This window comes from Bombina bombina, chromosome 7 (genome assembly GCF_027579735.1).
Source record: "Bombina bombina isolate aBomBom1 chromosome 7, aBomBom1.pri, whole genome shotgun sequence".
Classification (NCBI taxonomy): Eukaryota; Metazoa; Chordata; class Amphibia; order Anura; family Bombinatoridae; genus Bombina; species Bombina bombina.
In genome coordinates this window covers 94,008,565-94,023,028 of record NC_069505.1, presented here as the reverse complement: position 1 = coordinate 94,023,028, position 14,464 = coordinate 94,008,565, and the positions used below count along the sequence as shown (strand labels likewise).

The 14,464-nt window shown below is 40.4% G+C and overlaps 1 protein-coding gene across 1 annotated transcript in view; it reads right to left on the bottom strand.

Annotated features, from left to right (window-relative positions):
* Positions 1-14,464, bottom strand: part of LRRC56 (leucine rich repeat containing 56) — a 93,771-nt gene that overhangs the window by 13,442 nt on the left and 65,865 nt on the right. The window contains exons 7-10 of the mRNA XM_053689289.1: positions 5,718-5,921; positions 3,613-3,677; positions 2,921-3,051; positions 2,577-2,767 (exon numbers count right to left, since the gene is read on the bottom strand). Of these exons, the coding sequence (XP_053545264.1) occupies positions 2,577-2,767; positions 2,921-3,051; positions 3,613-3,677; positions 5,718-5,921 (591 nt within the window). The remainder of the gene's footprint in view (positions 1-2,576; positions 2,768-2,920; positions 3,052-3,612; positions 3,678-5,717; positions 5,922-14,464) is intronic.

Below are 14,464 nucleotides of genomic sequence, written 5' to 3'. Positions count from 1 at the left end.
AAATAATGAAAATAGCAGCAGGTTAATTAGCTACTTTACCAGTTCCAACTCTGAGCTGCAGATAGTTCGTATTAGGATCAGGATCTACTTAACAATCAATCCCCCCTGCGCATCACCGGTGGAGGGGGGAACGTCCCTCGGGCTGTGTGACGATAATAGCCTCCTTAGTGTTATGTTTGAGGCTCTCTGCGGTCTGTATTGTGGGGAGCGTCGGTCGGCAAAGCGGGACCCAGACAGGCAACAACAGTCCTTACCCCTCTCGCAGCATCGGTGGGAGGGGTCACACAGAAGGACAGCAAGCACAGCCTGTCAGGTACTGGAGATCGCTAGGCTCTCCCCCTTCCATACGGGTAGGCTACCGGAGCCTAGATGGAAACAAAGCCCTTCCAGGGATACACAGCCCGGGGTCCGTCTGCGGCAGGTGAGAAAGAAGAAGCCGGTACACGCCAGGATTGTGTCACAGTGGCTATCAGGTAAGAGCACCCAGTCCGGCCGTGTCTCAGGAGCTCCCTCCTGCCTCAGTACAGGGCACTTAGATCCACCTGTGGGATTCCCAGGGAACGGGTCAGTCTGTGCAGGAGGGCAGAGCCCGATAGGCAGGAACAAGGTGTCTCTCAGCGGGTGAAAAGCAAGCAGGTAACGAGGCAGCTTTTTGTAGTGGGTTTTAAGCGTGCACAGAGACTTTCAATTGTTTGTTTATCTCGCTGATCAATTACTTTAGGAGAAGTGTTTAATGCTGAAAAAAAGGAGCTTCCAGTTGCTGCAGCATGCAGTTATAGTGCAATGTCTTGGCACTAGGAGAGTTCCAGCAGCGGTGTGTATGTCACGCTGGACAAGCCATCCAGGGTTAGTGGTTTGGGCGGGAGTAGCTCGCCAAGAGCTTGTAGGGTGGATAGATCAGCACAGGTGCAGCGTGTGTCCTCACACCTGGACTCCTCCCCCGGAACTCAGAGCATGCCATTTTTCAGGGCATGCCATTTTAAACAACTTTACTATTTACTTTTATCAGAACATTTGCTTTGTTCTCTAGGTATTCTTTGTTGAAAGCTAAACCTGGGAAGGCTCATATGCTAATTTCTAAGCCCTTGAAGGCCGCCTCTTAGCCCAGTACTTTTTAATAATTTTTCACAGCTAGACAGCGCTAGTTCATGTGTACCATATAGATAATATTGTGCTCACTCTTGTAGAGTTATTTATGACTCAGCACTGATTGGCTAAAAAGTCTGTTAAAAACACTGAAACAAGGGGGCAGTCTTCAGAGGCATAGCTACAAGGTAATCCCAGGAGTAAAAAGTATATTATTATAACCCCGTTGGTTATGCAAAACTGGGGAGTAGGTAATAAAGGGATTAGCTATCTTTTTAAACAATAAAAATTCTGGAGCAGACTCCCCCTTTAAGTAAAAACTGTCTAAATTTAAACTCATACCATTATCAGTTGTGAACTTCCTACTAATGCTCATTGAAATACATGCCAACCAATGAGCATAAACAGGAAGTATGTTCCAGCCAATTAACATTAGTAGGAACTAGGAAGTACCTCTTAGCCAGTGACCATTAGAAGGAAGTACAAAAATAATACAGTGTTATTCATTTACATTTTAAAAGTTTTTAGTTTAGATTTTGTTAATGCCAAAAAAATCATACGTTTAAAATGTTGCTTTTTTTCGTATGGATGACACAACATTGTAAAGTACAGTGTCTCTTTAATTAGTTTGATTTTATTACCTAGATTTTAGGGGGTAGCAAAAAATGCTATTATAAAAGATTAAATTTTAAGGACAGGTAATTCAAAGAAGTGTCCCTTCCAGTTAATGATAAGGTGACTATTTTATATAATATGAGGACTAATTATACAGCTAACTTAGACCCCATTTACATTGTTGCCGATAATGAAGTATCGTCTGGCTTAAAGCGTACATTTTTCCCATTTAATGCTTAACATCCCTCTACTGTTTATATTTACCCGATTTTCTTGCTTTGCGCTTCCACACTTTACCATTTGCATCTTTCATTGAAATTACTGAACTGTGTTAACACTATACAAAATATCGTTTTGCACCAGATGAACATTGACCAAGGCTTATGAAAGGAAACATTAAAGCACAAAGAGCAGGCAAAATAGTGTGAAAGTATTAGCAAAACCAAATCCCTTTGTACAGTATCTAAGGTAAACATCTTTGCTTTTTTTAAATGAAACTTATGCAATCCGAATCCATCCAGAGAAGTGTTAAAAAAATCTAAAGGCAAATTATATATAGGCATAATGGGAATACTGGGCATGTTTGGCCAATGATTAAATTTGCTAAGTTTTTATATTTTAAAATGTTTATATTTCAATTTTTTTCCATAATTGTTTGAAAAGTTTATTTTTCCACATCTTCTTAAATGGGATTTTCACAGTTCTCAAACTGTAAATCATGAAACGGCTAAGTGGTGAGGCTAAGTTGCAGAACCCACTGTAGAGACTATGATTTACAAACCTCACTGTACAGAATGTGCACTATCATAAATATTGTGTACTTGAACCTCAGCACTATGTTTGGAGTTATATAAATTCAACTAGATTAATCTCACCTCCAGAAGATTGATCAATGGGTAAGGGGCTAAGATTCTCAGGAGACACTCTAATAAGGCAACTTGAGTCCCAGGGATCTTGTGCTTCCTCATCCCCACTACTATCATATAAGCTAGATCCCTCCTCTTCTTCACTGTGTTGGATTGTTAGAACCTGAGGAGCACGATCACTCTGAATTTTTTGCAAGAGCCTAATGTAAAAAAAAGGAAGAGAGGGTTATATCATGATGAGACATATTCATTATGTGTTCCTGCTATGTAGGCTAGTAAAGACAAGAAGTCAAATGTACTAATGTATTATGTATTCATTAGCAACCATGATTGTGGGTTGCGTGCTGCCTTACTCATGATGGTTCGTTCTCCAGGCTCTCAACTCTGCAAACACATCATCACGATTCTTCTCTGAGGAAAACTCTGGGTCAAATGTACATTCTGGTCTGTGCCCCATTGACTGGTGAGTGATCAGTGAAGCTGGCTAACAAGACAAATTAGGTTATTAGGCCATGGGGGGAAGAAGGCATGGAGTATGATGGCAAATAAAAACGCTCTGTTCAACATAATGTTAAGACAGTCCTCTCTATTAATTTTCTTGCAAGCAAACTTTACATAGACCTTTGATTGGTTATAAAATCATTCTACTCTTTAATAGCCTCTTAGCATAGTCTCCAAAGAATAAAAAGTTACCAAATACAGTCAAACAAAAAATATGGAGACATCATCAACCTCTTTGAGATATGCTTTAATTAGTTTGCCTTTCAAATTAGAATATGACAGGGCATGGACATAAGGCACAAGAGGTTTTCTCTTTTCAACACAAATAAATATGATTGAGCCACTTAACCCGTACCATCACTGTAAAGATGATAATACCTGTAGTGGGTTAAAACATGTGATACCAAAACATATAAAGCAGAAGGAAATAACAATATAGTCTGGAGACAATTCTTATGTATACAGATAATGAAAGTGATTAGTGTACAGGCGTCAGGCGATATAAACATGGAGAAGAGGTCAATGATAGGACTCGAGGTCTTACCACTAGTCTCTCTTTCCGAGCACGAAGAGCCTTAAAGGGATTCCCACAGATGACTCTACCAACACCTATAGGAACAAAGACACAAATGACAAATATAAATGTCAATATATAACACTGAGATCCTAAATACAGGAATATAACACAGTGAAGGAATGTGAAGTTTGGAAAAAGACTGAGGGCCCAAATATCTAAAGACCTCGGGATTAGCAGATTCTCACCACTACTTTGAAGTTGTGTTAGAAGTATACAAAGGTAGTTTTTATTTTAAAACAATGTATATGCAAAGGGGTGTTCCTTGCATTTCAGTAGCTACATTCATTACACTAGTAATTTAAAAAAAAAACCACAATTTATAAATCGTATAAAATGTATAAATTATGTATTGAAATCAAAGCACACGTAAAAAAAATTGTGTTGTTAAATAACATTTAAATAACATTTAAATTTGTAACAAAGTAGTTCTGCAGACTTCGTATTTTATGAAAAATTATAATTGTGTATTGAAATTATTCAGGAAAAAAATCTATTTAAGGCAAATACTAGAAATTGTAGTAAAACTACACTGCACATGCAAAAATATTATGACATTTGTTCGTATAATACAACATTTAAAGAGTATTGTTTTCCTTATTGTAAAATGGGTTTCTTTGCCTCTGCCTCATAGATGCTTGTTCTCTGTGAGATCTGATGTTTACTCTAAACATTTCCTCCTGCAGATCTTGCAGTTTTATCACGCAACCTAAACGGTTGCTGAAGGACTAGAACTATGCCGTATGCTAGTACCGCTGAACAGTACCATCTTGTTGTATTATCAGGACCGTTAGGGTTATCAGTGGATCCTGCACCAAAGACTTTCTACAGATTAGCGCTTGTTATGTGGAAGCCTTTTTGTATGGCAGTTAGTTGGGAACCATGGGCATTACATCGATTTCTGTGTTTACAAAGGCAGGTTATTATACCGTTAGTGTCCCAGTCTATACTGACATGTATTTATTGCAACTATCTGCTTCAATACATATTTAGCTGGATATAGTATCCAGAGCACATAATAGTTACACTATATTGCGGACAATTCCTGTTTTTTCAAACTTACCGGTAAGGATTACAATAGGTTGGCACAACAGACCTATGATTGGTCGAAATGGGTCACGTGACTGAGAACCGTGATGAAGATTGTCAGAAGGTTTGGATACCAACAACTATGAGTTACGAAATTACTATTGGTTACTAGTAACTGTGTGTTACAAGACTTACACCAGATATTAACAACTGTGGGTAGTAAGAATTAAGGACCACTACACTAATCAGTACAAACGGATACAAAGTTGAATGAAATATTTTTTTTATCTCCTTATTGTACATATTAATGTATTGATGTGTGTTTTATTATATATTAAATGAATATGGATGCATCCAATTTTAATTGTATGATATTTAAATTAAATTGTATCTCCTTGGATCACAAATCCCTTTTTTAGCGCTATCTTTTATTTGTAGACATTTGTAAAAGGTTGTGTGCAGAAATACACAAATCATTTTAAAAAAACTACTATATGCTGAATCTGATTTGTATTGGGTCAGTATTTCACTTTTAAAGTGCGCCCCCTGCTCCCTGCTAATTTTGCTCTCTTCCCAGAAAAGTTTCTCTTTCCAGGGAGGACAATTACTTTCTATAGGAGACATCTTGCAACTGAGAGGAACAGACAATTTTTAAAAGCAAATTCCCTGAAGGCAGCCCCATGCTAGTGTCATTGTGGTTTTTCATGTTTGGGGAATGTTATATAATCGGGTCCCGAGTGACTGAGTGAGTGAAGGACAGACAGACGTATTTGCAAACAAGTTTGTTAGAGAGAAACAAACTAAAATGGAGGCATTGAATGAGAAAGAGACTGACAGAAAAAGATGGAGGAAATAAATAAGAGAAACCAAATGACTGAAAGAGGCACAAAAAAGAGACAGAAGAAAATATTTTAAAGAAAGAATAAAATTAAACTTTTAACATTGAATTAATGGAAAATAATTTTTTGTTGTATAAAATTATCCAACAAATATAAAACATTATAAAATGATCCATTGACTGATATAAAGCATGATACGGAACTTACCATGAGTTAAGTCACTGGCCTCATCCTCTGCTGTCCCCTCATCAGAGTTGATGGGATCAATTTGTGGACTTCCTAATGGTCCTTGGTGACTGGTGGCTGGTCTTCCTGCGCTTGCAGGCCTAACAGCAGAATAAGGTCTGCCTGAGAAGGATGATTGTGCTGTGCTGGGCCTTAGGCTTGTTCTCCTCTGTATATTCCCAGAACCTGTTAACACAAATAATTGGGTTTTGCCAATCTAGGAAACTAGGGCTTGTATTCTATTCATTGGGTGTGATAAATACATTTGTTTCCATGCCTGTCCTTACAACACATTAAAAAGGTCACATTTTTTTTAGGATTTTCCTTCTAGAAGGTGGCTTAATCAAACTTTAAATCAATACTTAATCATCCGTGATTAAGCAGGAAACTCTTCAGACTCTGGGCTCTAAATGCTAGAACACTGCTTGTGCTGTGGATTAAAGATACACAAGTGTGAGAAATAGTTTATTATTATGAAATGTAGTAACATAAGGTTTTGAGAGTGTATATATTTAATTTATTTATCGGCCTTCATAGGTCAGTAAGAAGGTCAAACAACGGCTACTGGTTTACCTTAGAGATGTAAATGGACAGAGATGGTCTCAAATACCTAGGAGAATTTAACTACTGAACCATATGGACAGCAGGGTGCCAGGACATATTTGACTTTGTAACCCCAAATACACATCTTGGCTTAATTGGATGAGGGATTTACCAAACCATTTTTAATATATACAGTTAAAGGGACAGTCTAATCAAAATTAAACTTTCATGATTAAGATAGGGCATGTAATTTTAAACAACTTTCCAAATTACTTTTATCATCAATTTTGTTTTGTTCTCTTTGTTTTCTTAGTTGAAAACTACACCTAGGTAAGCTCATATGCTAATTTCTTTGCCTTTGAAGGCCGCCACTTATCTGAATGCATTTTGACCGGTTTTCACCACTAGAGGGTGTTAGTTCATGTGTGCCATATAGATAACGTACTCACATCCATGGAGTTACCTATGAGTCAGCACTGATTGGCTAAAATGCAAGTCTGACAAAAGAACTGAGATAAGGGGCAGCCTGCAGACGCTTAGATACAAGGTAATATAACAGTCTTGGTTATGCAAATTTGGGGATTGGATAATAAAGGGATTATCTATATTTTTAATAATACAAATTCTGGTGTAGACTGTCCCTTTAAAGTACCGGGAAGCCCCAGAGAATGTCCTGCCAAATAGTGAATCTAATTGATTTAGCAACAAAGCAAGCAATGCCTTCTCTGTTGCTCTCTTTGAAAGTGAAGGCAATTGAACAAGTTAATTGGGCTTGTCTACTTCTTAGGGGGATGGGCATTGTGGTCTTAATTAGAATTTCGGGTTCCTGCTCTAAAAATATAATCATCAAAGGTCTAGATTACAAATGGAGATCAAAAATATTAGCACTATTGAGCGCCAACAGTGCTCAAGTTAAATCAATTGTGCTCCTATTTTTGAGCTTGTATTACAAGTTGAAATGAAAAAGTTTGCACTCGAGCAAAAGGTGCACTAACATATGGAGGTCGGGTCTCCCTTTTCCCATACATTTCTTTGGAGTGCACTACAAAAGCCTCTTCTGGCTTTTGTTTGCATGCTAAACAGAAACTGCGCTAGGACAACTTCAGTTTAATGTTGCTCCCATTTATTTATTCAACCATACATACATACATTCTCAAAGTTGTAAGGTTATAAAATTAACAAGGACAAATGTGAAGGGGTGGGAGTCATGTTACCTAACCACACAATATATCTTAGTATAAATATTTCCACTAATATTAGAGAGTTATTTAATCTTAACTATAAACCTCTGTTCTCTCAAGTGAGAAGATTGATAAAACAAATTGCTGTATATGTGTCGCGATCGCTGCTGCTGATCGCTTCCTCTGGCTCAGCGCGGTAGCGCTTTCATTGGTTGCTTAGCAACCCTGTTCCTGTCGGCCTTCCGATGACGTCAGGAGGCCTTCTTATTCCGGGGTCTCCTCTCATCGGTGCCTGTTTGTTTTACTCGTGGGCTCTGTGAGTACAAATTTATCTTTGGATTTTCTGAATCTGTGCCTGCTTATCCTGAACCCTTATCCCTACCTGCCTGATATCGTTGCTGGACTCTGCTTACCTGACTACTCTATTGGTTAACCCCTACCTGCCTGATAAAACGTTGCTGGACACTTTTTACGTGACTACTCTATTGGTTAACCCCTACCTGCCTGATAACACGTTGCTGGACACTGCTTACCTGACTACTCTATTGGTTAACCCCTACCTGCCTGATAACACGTTGCTGGACATTGCTTACCTGACTACTCTATTGGTTAACCCATACCTGCCTGATAATACGTTGCTGGACATTGCTTACCTGACTACTCTATTGGTTAACCCCTATCTGCCTGATTACACGTTGCTGGACATTGCTTGCCTGATTATTCTATTGGTTAACCCTTACCTGCCTGATTACACGTTGCTGGACATTGCTTGCCTGATTACTCTATTGGTTAACCCCTTCTACACAAAGTTTCTTCTCCTGACCCTGCTGTGTCACCTTCCAGTCTATTACTGTGAGTATATCAAACTACAGCTGTCGCAGGGTCAGGTCCTGGTATATACTCACTGTGCTAGGGTGTTATTTACCTCATTCTAGCATTTGGGTCTAACTCTGGACTTTATCTATCCTGACATTACAAACAGGCCATATAATGGACCCTGGTGAGTTATCCAGAGCTGTGGCTCTACAGGGACAGCTTCTTGGAACCCACTCTGCACACCTGCAATCCCTGGATTCTAAATTGGATCAAATAACTGCTCTTTTGCATAACCTTTCTCCTCCTTCTCAAGTCTCGGCAACACCTGTTGTTCCTGCGGCCAGCTCTAACCCTGCGTTTAATCCGCCACAACCTGCAGAACAATTTATTCCTAGAATTCCACTACCGGATAAATATGACGGCAATCCTGAAGACTGTCTTAATCAGTGCCGCCTTCACTTCAGAAATAATCCTCAGATGTTTGTTTCTTCTTCCTCCAAGATCACCTTTTTAATTTCTCTTATGAAGGGTAAAGCCCTGGCTTGGGTTTCTCCACTTTTGGAAAAAGATGATCCTTTGCTCCAGGATATTGATACTTTTGTATCTATATTTTCTTCTGTGTTTGATAAACCTGGTAGATCAGCGGCGGCTGAAGCAGGACTTTTAGATTTAAGACAAGGATCTCTTTCCGTAGCACAATACGCTATAGAATTCCGGACTTCAGCTGCTGAAACTATGTGGAATCATGGGGCACTACGTGCAGCATTTCGTAAAGGTCTTTGTGGTCGTTTGAAAGATGAACTGGTTTATAGGGATCTTCCCGATTCTCTTGAAGATCTTATCAACCTATGTATTAAGCTTGATGCCCGCTACTCTGAGCGTCTCCATGAACGTGACCGTAACAGAAGATCCTTTATCAGACCTTCCTATCGTCCTATGCCTCATTCTCCAAAACTTCCTACTCCAAATGCTTCTATCTCTGAGTCAAGTGAACCCATGGAGGTTGGTGCTATTAAATTATCCGAAGCTGAACGTCTCAGGAGGCGTAATCTGGGACTATGTCTTTACTGCGGTATTAAGGGGCATATGTTAAAAGATTGTCCAACTCGTCCAGTAAAAGCCAGGGCTTAACTCCAGGAAGAGGGGCTGAGTTAAGCCAAAGTTCTTTTTCTTCCCTCAATCCCAAGCTGTTTGTTCCGGTTACTATCTGCTTTGGCAACACCATATTTCAGGCTCAAGCACTCATCGACTCTGGAGCTGCAGGAATATTTATGGATTCAGAGTTTGTCAATGCTTTTCGTATTCCTTTGCTTTCCAAGAGCCAATTAATTAAAGTCACTACTGTCAGTGGTCAACCCTTAGGTTCTGGTTTCATTCGATATTCTACCATCCCTCTACGCATGTCTGTAGGAGTACTTCATTCCGAAACCATTTGTTTTGACATCATCTCTTCCCCAAAGTTTCCTCTCATTTTGGGACTTCCATGGCTTCAACTACATGATCCAGTTTTTTCCTGGTCTAAAGGAGAGCTTGTTGCTTGGGGATCTTCTTGTTTCACACAGTGTCTACGGAATGCTCCCAAGACTTCTAGTACTGTTGTGGCAGTTTTGGACATTCCTGATTCTTTGCCTGAACAATATCACTCTTTTTGTGATGTCTTTTCCAAAAAAGATCCTGAAGTATTACCTCCTCACCGCACCTTTGATTGTCCCATTGACTTATTACCAGGAGCACCTCTACCGAAGGGTAAAACTTACCCACTTTCTCGTCAAGAAAATGTTTCACTTGAGGAATATATCAAGGATAATTTGGCTCGAGGTTTTATCCGCCCTTCTTCTTCTCCAGTAGGGGCAGGTTTCTTCTTTGTGGAAAAGAAAGATGGAAGTCTTCGTCCTTGCATTGATTATCGGGCTCTTAATCAAATTACAATCAAGAATTCTTATCCACTTCCTCTCATTCCCGAATTATTTGATCGTCTCCAGGGTGCTTCCATCTTTACCAAATTGGATCTTCGTGGGGCATATAATCTGGTCAGAATCCGTAAAGGGTCAGGATTGCAAGCATTGGTCTGATCTAGCTTTACAGGCATTCAAATCTCTAAAGTCTGCATTTACTTCGGCTCCCATTCTTTGCCATCCTGATCCTACTCTTCAATTCATTCTTGAAGTGGATGCTTCTCTGATTGCTGCTGGGGCAGTACTATCTCAACGAAATCCTATTTCTAGCAAGATTCTTCCTGTGGGATTTTTCTCCAAGAAGTTCAATACTTCCGAACTGAATTATGACGTTGGAAACAAAGAACTGTTAGCTATTAAAATGGCTTTGGAAGAATGGAGACATCTGCTTGAAGGCACTGTTCAACCATTTCTTATACTCACAGACCATAAAAATCTTCTGTATCTTCATACTGCCAAACGCCTCAACTCACGTCAAGCCAGATGGGCTCTGTTCTTCTCCAGATTTAATTTTGTCCTCTCTTATATTCCTGGCTCTAAGAATACGAAAGCAGACGCTTTATCGAGACAATTTCTGGCTTCTGATTCTACATTTCTGGATTCTGAACCCATTCTTCGCCCTGCTAAAGTTCTGGCTCAGTTATCTTCGTTTCCTTTACCAGCGTTACAATCTGCTCAAACTTCTGTTCCTTCTTCTTATAACATACCTCCTGGGATCTTATTTGTACCTACTGAATTCCGCCTAAAACTCCTTTGTTGGGCTCATGATAATGTTCTGTCTGGACATCCAGGAGTACTTAATACTATGTGGAGACTTAAACAACATGTCTGGTGGCCTTCCATGGGCAAAGATGTCAAGGATTATGTTGCAGCTTGTAATTCCTGTACCTCCAACAAACAATCTTCATCATTACCTCTTGGGCTTTTACAACCTCTGCCTGTTCCGTACTATCCCTGGTCTCATGTTTCCATGGACTTTATTACAGATCTTCCTAATTCTGCCGGAAACAAGACCATATGGGTTGTGGTAGACAGGTTTTCCAAAGCAGCTCACTTTGTTCCTTTAACTGGATTACCATCGGCCCAGAAACTCGCTGATTTGTTTATTCTCCATATCACCAGATTACATGGTTTTCCTTTGGACATCGTTTCTGATCGAGGAGTTCAATTTGTCTCAAGATTTTGGAAATCTCTGTGCAAACAGTTTGGAGTTACCATATCTCTTTCTACTGCATATCATCCTCAGTCCAACGGTCAAACTGAGCGGGTAAATCAATCTCTTGAGTCCTATCTCAGGCACTATGTTAATCATCAGCACTCCAATTGGTCTCAACTTCTTCCTTTAGCAGAACTTGCTTACAATTCCCGCTTCAACTCTTCTTTACAGACTTCTCCTTTCAAGGCAGCCTATGGATTCGAACCTAGAACTTTTCCTATGTCTTCGGGAGGTTCTGGAGTTCCTGGAGCAGATCGTACAGTGAGAAGTTCTACTGCCTACAGGGTGGCTTTACCAGACAACTTGAAGATTCACCCTGTCTTTCACGTATCTCTCCTTAAACCAGCAGTCTCTAACCGGTTTTCCACCAAAAGTAGAGTTCCCTCTCCGTTCCTTGTGGATGGTACTTCAGAATTTGAGATCAGTCAAATTCTTGATTCCAGATTAAGGGGTAACCGTCTGTACTATTTGGTCCATTGGAAGGGATATACCATCACTGAACGATCTTGGGAACCTGCTTCTCATGTCCGTACCTCTGCTTTGATCAAACAATTCCACGCCCAGAATCCTTCAAAGCCTGTTCGTGTTTCCCGGAGGGGTCCTTGAGTTGGGGTCACTGTCGCGATCGCTGCTGCTGATCGCTTCCTCTGGCTCAGCGCAGTAGCGCTTTCATTGGTTGCTTAGCAACCCTGTTCCTGTCGGCCTTCCGATGACGTCAGGAGGCCTTCTTATTCTGGCATCTCCTCTCATCGGTGCCTGTTTGTTTTACTCGTGGGCTCTGTGAGTACAAATTTATCTTTGGATTTTCTGAATCTGTGCCTGCTTATCCTGAACAATTATCCCTACCTGCCTGATATCGTTGCTGGACTCTGCTTACCTGACTACTCTATTGGTTAACCCCTACCTGCCTGATAAAACATTGCTGGACACTGTTTACCTGACTACTCTATTGGTTAACCCCTACCTGCCTGATAACACGTTGCTGGACACTGCTTACCTGACTACTCTATTGGTTAACCCCTACCTGCCTGATAACACGTTGCTGGACATTGCTTACCTGACTACTCTATTGGTTAACTCATACCTGCCTGATAATACGTTGCTGGACATTGCTTACCTGACTACTCTATTGATTAACCCCTATCTGCCTGATTACACGTTGCTGGACATTGCTTGCCTGATTATTCTATTGGTTAACCCTTACCTGCCTGATTACACGTTGCTGGACATTGCTTGCCTGATTACTCTATTGGTTAACCCCTTCTACACGAAGTTTCTTCTCCTGACCCTGCTGTGTCATCTTCCAGTCTATTACTGTGAGTATATCAAACTACAGCTGTCGCAGGGTCAGGTCCTGGTATATACTCACTGTGCTAGGGTGTTATTTACCTCATTCTAGCATTTGGGTCTAACTCTGGACTTTACCTATCCTGACAATATGTTTTGGTCACTACCATTAAATCTTGTTGGAGAGTTGCAGGTAATTCAGCAAGATGTTCTGTCCCTTGTTTGGGATCAAGAGAGTTCATGGATAAATAGGATAATGATGCTACGGCACAGACTAGGCGGTGGAGTGTGGTTCCCAGATTTGGTGTCCTACTGTTATGCAGCTAGACAAGCACAGACTGCTTTATGGCATAACACCAAATATAAAACCTTATGGATTCAATTGGAATTGAATATATTAGCACTAACACATCTAAATTATTATGGTATCCTTGGAAACATCTCCCCTCTTCTGGACCTGGAGGGAGTTTACTGTGTAGCTGTCACGCTGCACCGCTCTAGCCATTGCTAGGGGCGCAGCATCTCCTTCCCTGCTCATTGCCAGGGGCAGTGTCGGCTCAGGATGCGTGCAGTGCTGACGTCATTGCCGCACGCTCCTGATGCCCATCGGAGCTCAGTGGCGCGAATCCTGCACCTATTTAAATGTTACACTGACGATCTGTCACTGCCCAAGTATAGGTGTTACTTTGTGTGCTCCTGGGTGTGACAGATCGTTCTTTCTAACTGCCTATTATTGATTACTGTTGCTGAACCTGCCTGTCTGACTACTCTACCCGCCTTAACCCTTAATCTGCTGGATTGATAACTGTTGCTGAACCTGCCTATCTGACTTCTTTACCTGCCTTAACCCTTAGTCTGCTGGACTGCTTTGCTGTTGCCAAACCCTGTCTGCCTGACCATTCTAGTGGTTTATCCTTGGACTGCTCTGCCGCTTTCCTCATCTCACTAACTTTCTCTGCTCTGGGACAAGACTACTGGCCGAGTTTGGTCTGATAGAGGCATATCCCACGAGCGTTACAGTAGCACATTAGGTATCTTTGTGGGATTTATTAACTGTGAAACCTGTCTCAATGTCTGCTATATTTCCTCTTGTTTCATCATTTCATCATGAGGGCACATTTTAAGGTTCAGATTGCTTAAAGGGTTTTAGAGAGAATGGCACATACTCAGATGTAGTGGACATGGTATGCCACCAAATTATGGAATAAGACCTTTACTTTTGTTAGTCAGATATTCACTAACCATTGCATCATTTCCCTTTCAAGGCTCTTCTTAACCTCACAATAAAGAGTTTGTCTAAACACAGCACAGCAGTTAGACTTTGTATCGCAAAATTTAGGAAACTAGAAGTTCCTATTTTTGGCATTATAAAAAGTAACCTTACTTACATTAGATGTATAGCCTTTCAGTTGATATTCTACTCAAAAAAAAGACAATTTCTTTAAATTTGGGAACCTTCGATTCTATAACAGGATTCCACACTCAAAAATCTAGTTTAAGTTTTGGATCATTCCAATAGGAAACATGGAGGGGGTTTTAGAAATGAAGGCTAGGCCTCACCTGAAGATTTAGCGTAGATCAACAATCTGATGTGGTAGATCATATAAGCTTAAAAAGATGGCAGGTATAGAAGACAGATAGGTGTGGCTGACATAGTGTATATATATATATATATAGTCAACAGCATGACCAGCAAAACACAATACACGGGTGATGGGCAGCAGGATACAG